Raw genomic sequence first — 15,647 nt, 5'->3', positions numbered from 1 at the left:
GGAGCTTCTTGATGTTGTGGGCCAGCCTGTGTCGTCCTGACAAACGTGGTCTGGTCTGGTCTCCAGCAGCAGGTCGGTGTAGGAGAGCAAAACATATGTTCCCAAAGCATCTCCGTGCTTGGTGGGGAAGAGCTCGGGGTCACTTCTCTTCCTTCCAGCCCGGCTTCTCACATCCAAAGGGGTCCGATTATAACTGTAAACGTGATACAGCTTGTCCTGAGTCTTTGATCCTTCTGGCCTATTGTGTGCCTAAAGTCTTCACCCTGTGCTCAGCAAAGTTCCTGGCAAAGCTCCTCTTGACTTTAACAGAGCAAGTTTTAAAAGCTGTTTGAATGTCCCTGTATCGATGGGGAGTTTCCTGTGACAGGGATCTTGGATCAGGCTCTAATCCAGGACCAACATTAATGCTTTATGCTTTTTGCACATATTTTCAAGGTGCCATATAAATATATAGGTATAAATATATATCTCTGTGTGTGTGATGTCTGTGTATCAACTTGCAACTAAAATTTTTCCTTCTTCAGTTGCAGAATTTCCCTTTTCCACTACAAAACCCCACACCTGTCCAAGGCCCAGCACGAGTCACAACTTGTCCTATGCTATGACAATATTAAATTTTCTCTGCCATGCAACCAGGAAGGACTAGAAATAGCTTTTAAAATAGTTTTAGAGAAAAGGACTTGCTTTGTGATGGAACATATCAGGATGACAGATCTTTAACTTTGGCATTTTGAAGCACAAAAAGCCTATTTCAGAACATTTTAAACAAGTTTTTATGGCTCCCTCTGAGCGGAATACTGTTGGGCTTGCAGTAGCTAAAGTGCCTGGCAGCTTTACAAAACCAGGCCTAATATAAAAAATACCTAGTCTTTAAAACATATGTAAAATAGCTTTTCTGCAACATTTGTGGCACATAAAGTACCAAATACATGTTGGTGAGTGTGATATAAAGCTTTTATTGCCATTCATTTGGGATGACCCATATAACTCACTCATGATATGTTAATAAAACTGTTCTCCACTCTGTCTCTTTATAAAAACACACATATAAAGACCACTAAAACAGTGGTGATAGCTGTGTGCTAACTTGTTAAGTAGTGCCGCAAGTTGCATTTATCATCCGTCCTAAATTGCTTTATCTGCTTTCTGCCCAGTAATCAAAGACTGATTCTAAAATGCTCAGAAAAAGCAGTTTGCAAAATAAGTTTGCTTGAGAAATAACTTTTTGAAGGTTCTCCTCAAAATCATGCTGGCTGGAGGCCTGGAGCCATCAATATTCTGTCTGGTACCAGTGACAGCTTTAAGGACCAATATCTTTTGACCTGCCAAAACTAAGAACTGAAATTTTATGCCATTGGAAGGAAGAGGTTTTCAGTTCTCTAAAATTATGACAAACCATCATCTTAATCTCAGAAATATGTACCTTACTAGGGAATGTTTCTGAACTTTCCTATCATTTAGGTTTCTTTCCTTCTTCTAAGACCTTGCTAATTAAGGTATGAAGATTTCCTGATGGAAACGTGAAAAATACTATTTGAAAACAATACAAAACTAAAACTCTGTGTAAGTCCAGATGTGATCAGACTGCAAGCCCTCCAAGGCAGGGACTTGGTATGCCTGATTAGCAGTCTTAGATGCAGCCATTCCAGGAACAGTAAATATTTACAATTAATGCACTAGCAGACATAATTTTCTGACACATCTGTGCTGAAGTAGCTTTGAAGCCATAACATATCATAGAGAGGGAGAGAAAAAATGAAAGAATATATATATATATATTTATATAAGTTCAAGACACAGAATATGCAAAACCCTAAAAAACAGTTGACCATATATACTGAAGTCAACGAGGTTAATGATATGCTCAAATTAAGGCATGTTCTCAAGCCTTTGCTGAATCAGGGCTTATATGCACAGGCCAGGCCTAGACTAAAATACTTGCAATGGGAACTAGTTGGCAGATGCTCTTCTTTAAGAGGGAATTATTTCCCCTGTGTGTTTGAATATTCCTCCAAGTGCTGCTGGCTTTACTGGGATGCTTTGTTCTGTTTCCCAGCCGAGCTTCCATGCTCACACACAGGAGCAGTAGCACAGCTGGAAGTGGATTAGAGCAATCTGGTGGCAGCAGTCCTGGGAGGAATTAAGCGCCTCGCTGCTGGAATGGGAGGCCTAAATTACATTATTATTTAGAATTGAGTTTTAACTTCATTGCTCTATGGTTTCGCACTGGTGGGTAACTCCCTTCGTTGCAATATACTTGGTGCATCTGAAGTATGTTCCCCACAGCAAGGGCTTAGATGAAGTTATGGCCTTAGTAAAGTGTCCAAATCTTAAATAAGCAAATGTCCAGATTTAAGCACCCAACTGGTCTTATTGTCCCGAGAGGCTTGTTCACAGGCTTATATTTAGGAATTCTAGAGCAAGCTATCACATGACAGAGAGCCCAGTGACTGGTTCCTGGAAGTCAGTTTGCAAAACTGTTGATGACTTCAAAGGGAGAAGGATTGGCCCAGAATCTGTTTTTCCCAAAACAGATTTTTTGTTTTATGCATGCAAATGTTCTTCATCAAATAACAGGGAAGAGAAGAATGAGACATAAATGAAAATCAATGTTGCTAATTTTCTTTATTAGATCAGATCCTAAATAGTTGACCTTTAGCTTTAAAACAGTGCTGGGAATAAGGTGACTAAGTGGGAATTGGAGACGTGATTCTTGTCTAAATATCCTGATTCTTATGATTGCAGAAAAAAAAATCAGAATTTCATGGAGTTTGACACTAGAAGGATTATTTACTATGATCTCCTGCAAATCACATCCCAGTCAGTTTTGCCCACTGAGCAAACTTGTCAGTATTTCAGCCTTTAGCATAGAAGTTGTTTGCCATTAGAGCAGAGAATAGGAGAAACTGAAGTGTCTTTGGTGCACAATGCCCCTCTAAGGGGGAATTTACTGGATGAGAGATGCCCAGCTGATGGCAATAGCTGGTCCATATTCTGCACCGCAGGGGAAGGTGAATCCCCAGCGTTTCAGCCAGTCAAAGCTGTAAAACAAATATTTCCTGGACCTTAACCTGGAACTGGGATGCATCTGAACACCTGAGGAAGGCATCTACTCAGCAAGACTTTCTGCATGGCTCCAAGGCATTGGTCCAACCATTCCCATCTCTAGCAGAGAATGACCTGACGGCCATGGATAAGCCCCACAACACATCTGATTCATTGCATATTGGGAGAAAAGATACTGTGATCTTTGCAAGCATCTTAAGTCTCGAAGCATGAGATTTAATTACAGTCATTGTCTTAATGTTGAGTAGCAAATTCTCTGTGACATTGATGGTGGTACTGTCAGCCTACCATGGTCCTTGTTCCAAGACCTAAAAGATGGTATTAGGGATTTTAAAGTACCATGACCTGCCCATGTGACTCCATCCCCCTCCATCCCAGTTTCTCCTATTTCTGCCAGAACTGGATTAAAGTCTGCCTTTTCTTAGTCTTATTATAAACACCCCAAGAAGTATGTCTACCTCCCCTCTCTCCTTGTTGGTTCCTTGAACAGTTCATTGCTTTGGCAACGTGGAAACCTAATTTGTCCAACCTACAACCATTAGACCTTTCCACACCTTTGTCAGCAACGCTGAAGAGCTCCCTCACACTTCCCAGGTGTTTGTCCATGGGTGAGCATCTGTGCACGTTGGCCTCTCAGCCTTCTCTCCGATTAGCTGAACAAATAGACTCTTCAAACCTTGCATTTTGAGGCTTGTTTTCCAGTCCTTGAGCACCGTATTATTGTTCTCCTTTGACCTCTTGCTGGAATTTCCAAAGCCTTTTTTAACTGGGGACACCAGAACTGGGAAAAATGTTCTTAATACTTGTCTCGACAGTAGAGTTGCAACAGAGGGAATAGGACCTCCCTACTAGTACTTGAAAATTTTTCATACATCCAGACATAATTGTAACTCTTATTGCTTTTGCTCCTTTCAGAGAGGTTAAGTTGAGGCATTATCATGATGATCCCTAAGTCATTTCATGGAGCTTGAAACAAAAAGTCTCAAAAGCAGAGAAACAATGGAAAAGAATTAAGATGTGAGTCATTTGTAAATCTCATCATCTCGTGTTTTTTTTTATCTAAGGAACAATTTTTGAACACAAAGGGCAGAAAATACTGGAAACATTAAAATAAAACTATTTGAGACTGAGATTTGCTAAGTGAACTGAGGAATTTGGGAACTCAATAAGGTTTAAAACTTCATCCTCAGGTGCTGCTAGCTAGGCACCTCTGCATTTCCCTCTCGTGTCTTCACCACTGCTGAAGTTAAATAACGTAGTTGAAATCGGCGGAGTGCAACTGGGATTATCCTGGTGTAAACAAAACTTTATTCCTCTACATGCCTGGGATTGAAAGAAATTGACTTTAAAGATGCAAGTGCCAAAAGCCTGTAGATGAACAATCTTCTTTCTTTGCTTAAATATTAGAACACAAGGGGTCCCCACAGCACTGTCGCTAAAGCCCAGTTGCACTCTACCAGAAGCTAACTTTACTCTTATTTTAATGCACAAACATGTAGTTAGTTTTTCTTTGTTAGTCCCAGAATCATCTTTTTTGCTCTTTGATAGTAAAACAAAACTTTACACTCTGAGTAAACACACAGCATCTTAAAAATCAAGATACCGGAGTGATAATCTCATACTATAAATATGTGGTTTTATAATCTGCAGGGCTTGATTTTTATTCCCCCCCCCCCAGGTTTCTGATGCAAATCAGCTGCTGCTTGTCTGCAGTTGGTTTAGGGACACCTGCACAAGGCTAGCATTGCAGAGGTCAGGATTAGGCCCTTGGGGACGTGCTCTAGAAATGATGCTTGTCACTTATGTGCTGCTACAGAGTTACAATGATTTGTGAAATGCAAGTTAGGTACTGTTCTTCCTGGGGCACTTGTAGGCCAGTAGTTTTACATTCACTTGCTTCCTGCCCTCAGGGTCGCTTGGACTCCTAAGAGACTTGGAAATGAACCCTTCTTTTGGTGTCATTTGAACACCTGGGTTTTCTTCTTAAAAACAGCATTTGAAGGTGCTCCAATTGCATTTTTCATGATAACATTACAAGTATTACATTTATTTTTTGCCTCCACTGTAAAACTGAATAAGGAAAGGAAGAAACCTGAGTTTTCAGTCTAAAACTAGAAACAAGTCAAAACAAACTTTCTAGATACTCGAAAAATATGTGTTTAATTTTCTTTTTAAAGACATTATCGATCCACCTGTTTCTCTAGGTTTAATTTGGGAGTAGGACAGATGGTATCACAAAAATAGGAAGATGCCTCTTCTTTTTGTTATATTTACCGTTTATCCCCTCTAACCTGAAACATAAGTCTACAGCTGATGCATTACTGCTTTTACCAATGTAAAGTTTGTGGCTGAAGAGTACTATTATCCTTATTTTGTATATAGGAAGTTGGAAGGCAGATAATTTAAACCATTTATATAAGATCATGTAGAAAAGCTTGAGAAGAGACTCAGGTCTCCTAAATCCAGGTAACCTCTTAACCCTTGGATCATTGTGCTGTGTTTTAGGAAAGACTACCTGGGGAATCAAGGTCTCAGTCTCTCTGAGACTGAGACATACCTTCTGTGGAGTTTTTGAGACAGGTCTGTCAAAATATCCCAAACTTTTCGGATGAAGCTCTAATTGATCAATCCACATGATCAAGGGTGTGTAGACGGGATGGGAAGGGCTTCTTTTGTGATCAGTGGAGAGGGACATAAATCCATTTCCAAAGGGCAGTTTGATTTATCTTAAAAGATGGATCTAAAGCTGGGGGAACTTCCTTTAGAGGTGCCTGTCTTTCACTGCTATCTGTAACGGAGACTTGGACAAGTAGGTTGGACTAATTACCTAACACTTAGATAGCTGAAGTTAGGCAAGGTGAATCTTATCCATAAGTGAATCAATAGATTTTTGATGTGTCTGGGTTCCTAAGGTTGCTTTGGGTAACTAACAGCTGTATTTCAGCTCCATGTTCCTCTGAGTCCTGGAGGAAGTGCTCTTGGGCTTTAGCACCTCTCCCACTGGACATACACAGAACATATGCACCAACATATATGGAAAATATGTACCTATTTATACCTGGTTTAGACCATCTCTGAAAGGCAGCTTATGACCAAAGTCATGTGGCTGTTTGCATGTGTGCACCTGTGTTCGTGTGACTTATCCCACTCCTGGTGTATGCTCACTGACACGAACACTGACCAGGAAAAAAAATCCCTTTTCAAGTCCCAGCTCTGACTGATCTGGAGGATGAATATTAACACCTGTCCCCTAAAAGAAACCCCTAAACAGGAAAGTAGAGTTGAGAAATAAGAGACACTGATCTATGTCTCTTCTACATATGCAACCAGGTATTTGCTGATTCATTGAGTAGAAACACATCACAACTTTTCAGCATGGTTGTATGGGCATTTACCTTTATTGTGGGAACATGCACAAGTCTCTGTTCCAGTGAGTATTGAATTATTTATCTAGAGTGCAACATCTTTAATAGGAGAGGTGACTCACCCCAGAAACTCCCTTTGGCCCACAGTTAGGCATCTAAATGCCTTGGATGCATGGGAGCATGCAACCTCCATCCTTCTCCTCTGCATTTCCAATGGCTCTCTTAGTGACTGCCCACTCATTTGCCTCTCAATATAGACGCTGCACAGAGCTGGGGATTTTGCAAGGCAGAAACATGCCTGGAAAGGATGTTGCAATGCTCAAATTTGCAATGTACTTGTCCTTTGGGGAGTAAGACCTAATATTTAAGTAACTTTAAAAAAAATGGGAGATACTATCCTACATCTCTTAGGTGAACTGTGAAATTATATTCAAAGGGTAGGATGCATCTCTAACTTCACCTCCCTGAAAGTTAGGTGTCTAGCCTGAGCTAGTCCTTTAGGCTTCATCTGTAATTCAGGCAGCAAGAAGGGCGTGTGTGGAGTGAGTCACACCAGTTTAAATCAGGTGTCTCAGGCAGCTGGAAGGAATTGCCCTCTGGAGATGCTTAGCCAAGAGGGAACCTACATAACCAGCTTAGACAAGATACCTGACTCTTAAATGGCTAAACAGAAGAAATCAAGGCAGAACTCAAATCTCGAGGGTTATATTGAAATCGTAGGGGGGAAGATAAACTGTTCAACATGTAATACAGTGGCATGCATATTGCAGTCACAGCTCCTCCATGTGAAAAGGATTAATCTATACAGATTAAAGTTACAATACTCTGTTGAGCCTGCCTGAAAAAAATGAGCAGGATAGAGAAAAAAGAGAGTGAAAATATGAATCCTTGGTCTTTAATCAGACTGTCAGACTAGTAGAATGATATTATTTTCTTACCTTAAATTGCAGTTTCTTAGCTGGTTTCCCTCTCTGACCAGAAAACAGTATTGGGTCTTTTATAATATCAAACTCTGTGAATCTGGAAGTGATCAGGAAAGGTGGTTTGTTTTTTTAAAGGAAAAATAAATTTCAGATTGTTTGTGTGAGACTGTGAATATTTATGTACTGTTCCCCCTTTTCCCTCATTGCATATTTCACCAAGTTCATTTGCGTGTGTTACAGGATAAATCTTACTGGAGGGCAGTGGAAGAAAGCAGTAAAAAGGAAAAGCATCAATCAGTGATCCAGGGTAGCAGCAGGAATCGTTGTTCATTTTTGTACATGGAATATTGTTTGTTGAACTTGCCTGGGCTTGACAATTAAGAAACTTGCAGTTCTGCTGAGGTCAGTCTCAGGTGGTTGCAGATGATGGCTACAAAAGCCATTATGTTGCTGGGCTTCGATGACTTTGAAGCCTTGTTGTCACTGTGCTTTCAGTGGTCTTCACTTATGAAGAGGGCTACATGTATTTTACTTCGCCTTAGAGAAAATATTCTGTGACAAAATATTTATTTGACAAAAAATGCCATGGGTGGTGTGAGTAACCTGAATTATTGGCAAATGTGGTGAATTTGGTGACTTGTTTTGAAAAGTAAAAGTATTTTCTCTTAAACTTTTTGACACAAAAGGTTATTCTCTTTTTAATTTGAAAATGACATGTTAATTTTCAAGATTACCAACATTTTAAAAGTGATGTGAAAATCACTGAATGTCTAGGCATGACTGACTTAACCAACCATCCCAAAACATGGTTTTCTTTTTGTTTTCATGTTTGTTTGGAAATCTTATGTTATTTTGCTTTAAGTTTGTTTAAAAAATTTAACTAGTTTTGCTTTCTTTTAATGTAAATCAAATAGCTTTTATGTTCAATTTTGCCAAAGAATCAATTGTTCTTACTGCTCTTATTGTGTGCTCTATGCTTTGCATCTCTTCCCATAATAACTATCAAGTAAAATGTAAAATCCTCATCCTGCAAACGGTTCCACTCAGACACATAAAATAGGAGTCATCTCACCTAATTTTAGCTATTTTAAATTTAGGTATCCAGTCTGCCTATTCTCAAAAAAGAGAGAGAGGCTCCTCTGGTGGTAATTCAGCTTTTCCTAGGCTACTATTTTAGGATGGACTGATTTGCCTTCCAGTAGCTCCTTCAGGCCACAGAGATTGGCGTTTATGTGCTTTGTCTGCTTTGCTATTTCTCCTTGTCCCAGCATTAAACAAGGAAGGAAATATTTGGAGTTCAAGGAAGGGGAAGAAGAGTCCTTGTCTGACCTCTGCAAATGCTGTGGGTGTGGGCAGCCTGAACCAGTTTTACTTTTTCCAAACCATTTTTCTTTTACTACTTTCTAGTTACTTTCCATTTTGCTTCAGCCTTATTTGACCCACAGAAAATAGAGATGGAAACGACCAATGATGCTGGAAGTTTTATGGCCGGTATTATTTAGGAGGTCAGATTAACTGATTATAATAGTCCCTTTTGGCTTTAGAAGCTGCTGGAGAAATCCTAACCCCACTGAAGTCAACAGCAAAACTTCCATGGGCTTCGGTATAGCCAAAATTTCACCCTGAGTACCTAGTAATGAATCTTTGTCATCTGGCCCTCCCCTTGACTTGCAGGATTGCTCCATGCATTACATTTTCCAATGTTTTCTTCAGTCGTGGTATAAGTACTTCAAGACACAAGGATTTCTCTTTGTCCCCTGGAAATAGTTGCGCAGGCTAATAGTTTAAGGAAGTTTTTGCTTGAAGAGTTGAGTAACAGAGCCAAAGTCTGTTCTCGGTTGAACTGGAGTAAATATGGAATAGCTTGTCGACAATGCGGAGTTACTCCTCTTTTATGTCAGTGCAACTGAGAGCACTATTTTGCCAATTATTAACTTTTGTTACATTATTGGTATTTCTGTGCATGTCAGGATTTGTTAATCTCATTGTTCAACATCAAGTAACCTTTTGCTGAAAACAGAGCGTCATTGTGAATTAGGTATCATCAGCTAAATTGAACCTCACCCTGTGCATTTGACAGATGGTAATACATTCATTAAGTGTTCTGTGGTTGCTTTGAGGTTGGAAAGTGCTATTTTTCTGGCTTCTAACTCAGGATTCTTCAGTAAAGTTGTATAAAAGCATAGTTTTGAAGGGGGAAGGAAAATCACAAAGTGCTCGTGAGGTTTTTTTATTAATATTGTTGTTTACTATTGGTAGGATGACACGGCAGGACTGTGATTGCTATAAGTTGTCTTTGGATGCCTAAGTAGCCCAGAGCAGAGTAGTGAAGAGTGAGAGAGATGGTTCTACCATGGATTTTGTATACACACAGGTAGAACTTCTTGGAATTTGAAGTTATATTAAATACATCACCGTGGAGGCAATACGATGCTGATACCTTTGTGCTTGGTGATTTCATTGTCCAGAAAGATGGTTTCCAGGAGTTCAGACGTTGCAGCTGTTGCATGGGTAACTTGATGACAGCGCTCCTCTCACAGAGCTGGTCACATTTGGGATCAAGTTCATACTGAAAGTCTGCAGGGTGGGGAAGGAATTAGAGGTAGAAATTTCAAAAGCAGTGCAGAGCCACATTCTCAGGCATAGTTCCACTTGGTGTTGTAATATTGAATCCTCCACCCTGACATTACCAAGACAATGCAAGGCTGAGATTAGACACTTCAGGAAAAGTTCTCCACACAGCTGATTTAGGGGTCACCTAAACCAAGTGTAGAAGAGAAGACTCCACTGACTACAGAGGAAGCTTAGTGTATTTAATTCAAACCTACTCATTTAATTTATTCACTTCAGGGAAGATTAACCCCACCCATAGACTTGCAGTGGAGCCTCAGCTGTTATCAACAAACCTATTTAGTTATTTAATGATGATTCCAAGAGGATAAGTTGCCAAGGGAATTACCTGCTTAGCCACTTCTGAAATTCATTGTGGATAGTATGTTCACAAATGGGGAATTAGTCACTTTTTAATTAGTCACATCTTTTTAAATGTCTTCATTCAGTCTAGTCCTGTGACTGGTATTCACAAGGCCCCTGCCCTGGTGAGTGCCTGCTGTCCCCTATGTTCTCAGTGGAGACAATGTATAGTCATCCAGATTTTCACAAAATAGCCATAGTATGGGAGATTTAGAATTAAATCTTTCTTCTGCTGAGTTTGCTCAGTAATATGAACCCAGGCAGCTCTTCCCTCAGCAAGAGTCCCAAAACCTTCAGAGCTGTAGGATATTCTGAGCAGGTTATTTCTTTGTCTCTGTTCATGTTTTTTCACCTTTCACATAATGGTTAAATATCAGCCAGATAAGAGAGAAAATGAGAGAGTTAGTTTTTCTGACTTTCACCTGTGGAGTCAGCCTTCAGTCATGATCCACTGAATGTTGAGTCATTTAGGGAAAGTGAAACAGTCCAACAGGAGAGCTGTACAAATTACCTGATACTTCACTGGTGGGGTCTCATCTGCCAGATCTGGGCTGACATTGCATTAAAACAGCATTTGAAACTCAGTCTTCCACTTTCTAGGAAAATGCTCTCCCTATACCACTGGTAAAATCACAGCACTTCTCCCAAAATTTTCTGTAAGAAAGAAAAAACTACCTCTCTCTTCTAGGGGCTCACTGGTGAATTCAAACATAAGGTGGGTTCTCCCACCCATGCCAGCATTAGACACTTGGCTTTCTCTGAGATGTGGCGCTTAGAAGCCTCTTGCTTCAATATTTTTTAGATTCTTTTACGCATCCTCCTACTTTGAGTGGGGATTTCCCTGAGCACCTTCTCAGGGAACATAAGACTTCAAATCATATAGATAAATCTGAATGTGTCAGGGCATGTAGAAAGTAGGATTTCCAACATGGATATTTGCATCTGGATTTCAAAAAATGCCTTGGAAAACCATCAACAGGCTTTAAAAATCTGATCCTGTGCACCTAAACTTCATTTAAAATGGCGATTTTAGGATCTTAATTCTCTTAGCTTTTCAAAATTCTGTCACTACTCAGTTGGAAGAAAGGCAGTTCTTCCTTGTTCAGTACTCTTCTGTTTTCATGGCTGTTCTGAGAGATTTACTAGGATCAGAAGAGTTTTGATTAATTAAATGAGGTCATTGGTGTCACAAGTAGTGGTCTGGTTCTTGACTATCAGTATATGAGATGGTCCTGACCATGTGGTGATTTCACTGTGAGATATCAGGATCCCGTGGGTTCCAGCAGAGCCTGTGAATTAGGTCAGAGATGTGTTGAACCCTGAACATATGCTTATTTCTGGCCTAAAGCTGCCGTATGCAAGCGCCAAGTATGAATTCAGATAGATGTTTTTCCCACTGTCACAAATAGGCTTCACTCCAGGCATTGTTTTTGAGACAGCCATGACGCACTTTGATATATCAGTAAGAACAAAAAAAAAACCCCTAATCCTAATAAGTTCCAGAAAAGTTACATAAACACATCTCACCTGCTGCTCCTGTCTTCATACACACACCTAACTGACCCCACGGGTTAGCACGAAGCATCTAATGTAGTACTGATACTGGAAATATTACACAGATGACTCCGAGAACCAATGATCTTACTGGGTGAAGGGGAAACTGGAAAATGCTCAGCGTTAAACCAGTTCTCTAAAATCTGGATGAGCAAAATTGAATTAAATCGCAGTAATTCGATTCCATTGTCTCTAAATGAATTCATTGTAAGAGGACATAGTCTGAGGCTGACCAAGGGAAGGAGAACTATCTATTCAACAGGTGTTATGGGTCAAACCAAAAAGAGATTGCTAAATCTTTTGAGTGTTGCCACATGGGGGTATTTTAAACGCTATGCAGTTATTACCCTTCAGTAGAAGTTGCGCGGCGGAGCACAGCTGCAGACGATTAAAGACACCACTGCCAGCATCTGACAGCAGAAAGTCAGTGTCAAAATTCAATTTGAATTGATTAAATAAGGGATGGCAACACTTTTGTTTTATGGATGGCAGCACTTCAGTCGCTTTAGATGCTCTGCTTTCAGAAATAAAATTCTTTCCCTCCCTGCTATGTTTGTTGGGGTGTTTTCAGTTGGATCGCAGTCATTTCTCCAGTCAATCAATTAAGCCAGGATTTGCCACTGTGTCTAAGAGTCAGCCACAAAAGAGCTGGTATGGTTCCCTGGTGCTTGGCCAAGAGGCATCAGTGGAAGCAAGACATCAGGCAGCTTAATCTGACTTCCACCACTGGCACAAGGTTTAATGGATGTTAGGGCAGCAGAGAAATCATGTTCTGTGGTGTTCAGCTTCTGCTCTCTCAACGGCCCCATACGCACCGCCTTTCTCCCTGTGCCAAAAACACAGGGGCAGCTGACAACAGAGCCAGCGGAGCTACCTGTGCCAGCAGGCTGCTCTACGCAGGGCAATCACTGCAGCCTTCTGAAGCTTGCGTCATGCTCCATAAATATATTTATCTCCATAGGCTTGTAGTGCTACACCGCCTGAGTATCTTGACGCATTGAGTAGTCTCCCATAAGTTAAATGGCAGTAAGTTACTCAGAGATATAAGGTTTTACAGGATTAGGCCTTAAACGCTGACTCCAGGCCAGATCTGCAGCAGGTATAAATCACTGCAGGTAATTTTCACCAGCTGAAATTCTGGCCCTAAGCCCATGAGTCATGTTGTTATTTTTTCACATTGTAAATTCTTGCTGTTTCTTATTTATATTGCTTTAGCACTTGGGGGCACTGGTCAGGGGCCAGGACCCCATCGTGCTTGTCACCCTTTGAACAGAGATGGAAAAGACCCTTCTTGCCCCAGAGTGTTTGCTGTTTAAATAACATGCAAACCTGTATACAGCCATTCAGCTTTCTGCAAGTGCATTATTACAATCAACTTTTTCTATTATCCTTCCAGTAAAGCATAAGAACAAAAATTCTGTGCCTAGGATGATATTTTTAAGTAAAAAATCTGCACTCTGCTGTATATTATGTCTAAGAGGCATTTCAAGGCTGGAATTTGTTGGAGCCAGCAGCAGTGTGGGACATGATTTTTAGTAACTGAAGCGAGAGGTCCAAAGTCTCCTCTCCATTGTGACACTCTGTTTGAGAATGTCAAAAAGACGATCTGCACCTAAGTTGAACCTGAAGTGAGGGGAATCTTAACAGTAGCTGAATATCTCAACTCTTTTGTGTAGCATTGTAATTAATTATTGTTATATTACCTTCATTTCAGTTGGAGTGTGTCTTCCAGCTCTGTAGACCTCTGGTTAGCATCTTTGGAATTATTGCTATTGCCTTTAATTACTCTGGAAGGGGTTTAAAATAAGTAAAAGTACAACTTCTTAGAGCTGAAGTCATGCTAGAAAATTCTGCCTCATTACAGTCCTACCTGGCTGCTTAGAAAAATAAAGTAGCATCGTACAGGGCTCCAGTTTATTGTGTGACGGCCTCAACAGACCAGAAGAGTATTGTAGGTTGTATGTGGTTTATTAGTGTATCATACTGAAAAGCTGTTCTTTTGTTTCAGGATGTCTTTCACTGGGGTTTTTTTTTGTGCTAGTCAGGAGAAGATATGGCATAACAGTTTCCTGTGTCCCCTTTTTCTGTTGCAGGATGAGCTTTACCCTCAGGCAGCTGGGGTACTGGTAACCCTTGCAGGGCTACCTTGTCACCAGATTGTGTAGGCATTGGAGCACAAATTAGCAACAAAGAAGTGGTTCTTGCCTTTTTTTCTAGATACAACCATAGCCATCGACAATGAGTGTTTCTAAATAATTCTTATCTGCCCTAATCACTTATTCATTGCTTTTTTGCAAAGCCCTTGAAAGAGGCTTGGTGAAGGCTCTGAAGAAGCTGGATGACTATCTGAGAACCCCTCTGCCAGAGGAGATTGATGCAGACAGCACCGAAGAGGAGAAAGTGTCTAAACGCAAGTTTCTGGATGGAGATGACCTGACTCTTGCTGACTGCAACCTTCTCCCCAAACTCCATGTTGTCAAGGTAAAAGATGTCATGCGATGGTCAAAGAAGCTGTATCTGACGATGAAGTGCCCTGCTCTGACAGCCGTGAGCTAAAGCCAACACGTGTTTCAGCAGAGGCATCTTAAGTCCTAGAAGAACAGAGTTTTAACACACTGTTGGTCCTCAGTATTTCCTTTAGGTTAACTTAAGCAACTTTATATTTAGTACATGGGGAAATTGTCCCATTGCTAATTAGTGGCAAAGACAATGTTAAGATCTAGGTATCCCATCTCTTTATTTTTACCCTGCTGGAAGTAACAGCATATTTCATATTAATTAGTTTCCATTATTCTGAAGAGAGATGTCAAAACTTTAGTCAGTTCCCACCCATTTGTAACTTAAGAGCAGCAGTCCCTCTTTGGGGGAATATTTGTTCCATCTGGTATTTCACACAGAAAAGTTAACAAATCAAAGTCACCGCTGAGGTCCAGGATTTAAGGTGTACAATGGTTGCTGGTAGAGTGCAAGTGGTGTACATCATCTTGACTTCTAAATGTTGCATTTATTTAATTTATCAGATTACATGTTTCTTTAGAATAAAGCAAGTACCTGGCAGACCTTGGCAAGCAAGAAAGCTAGGAATTAAAGCCAAGTCATGCATCTAATTTGGCTCCATGAGCCAAAACATAAACTAAGCCTGCGAACTGACTGCACGCATGCAAAAAAAAAAAAAAAAAAAGTAAAAAAAAGTGCATAAGTCACCAAGTAAGAAATGTGATAATATCCTCACAACTTTAGCTCTTTCTTTGGCTCATCTTCACTGTTGACATTGGAGTCAGATGATGCAAAATGAATGTGTGGCCTCTTACTGGTTCCTGTCTCCTTAGGATGAAATGAAAGATGTCAAAAGAGAATTAAAATCTTTCTCAGACAAGCATAGCCATAGGATATTGCCTGAAAACCATTTTACAGATGGAAGGAAAGGGTAAATTATTAGGACTTTTTCATTTGATGGAAGATGTGCGCTGGAAATTGTGAAAATCTTGACTTAAGTTGCCCAGCAGGTTTTATCTTCCCCATGTGTGTGTGAAGCATCATTGAAGGCAAGAATGCTTAATTAAATGCAGTTTAGGACAGGATTTGGACTTGCAAATACTGAGTGGATCCTGGTAATAAAAACAAATCACAGTCATTTCTGAGAACATGACTGTCCTAAGAAATCTGAGATAGAAAACAGCTCTACCATGTGCTTTAAAAATAAAGGGGAACTCTGTGGCACATATGTATGTAATTTATGCCCAGGAACAATTTTATACTGTCAGAA

At 40.2% G+C, this 15,647-nt stretch overlaps 1 protein-coding gene across 2 annotated transcripts in view; it reads left to right on the top strand.

The window, feature by feature from the left end:
• CLIC5 (chloride intracellular channel 5) overlaps positions 1–15,647 on the top strand; it is an 81,488-nt gene that overhangs the window by 55,583 nt on the left and 10,258 nt on the right. For both annotated transcript variants that reach the window (XM_041128883.1, XM_030037796.1), the window contains exon 5: positions 14,181–14,362. In XM_041128883.1, coding sequence (XP_040984817.1) covers positions 14,181–14,362 — 182 coding nt within the window. The remainder of the gene's footprint in view (positions 1–14,180; positions 14,363–15,647) is intronic.

Source organism: Aquila chrysaetos, chromosome 15 (genome assembly GCF_900496995.4).
Source record: "Aquila chrysaetos chrysaetos chromosome 15, bAquChr1.4, whole genome shotgun sequence".
Classification (NCBI taxonomy): domain Eukaryota; kingdom Metazoa; phylum Chordata; class Aves; order Accipitriformes; family Accipitridae; genus Aquila; species Aquila chrysaetos.
The sequence above is the reverse complement of the archived record's forward strand: the minus strand, read 5'-3'. Positions and strand labels throughout refer to the sequence as shown.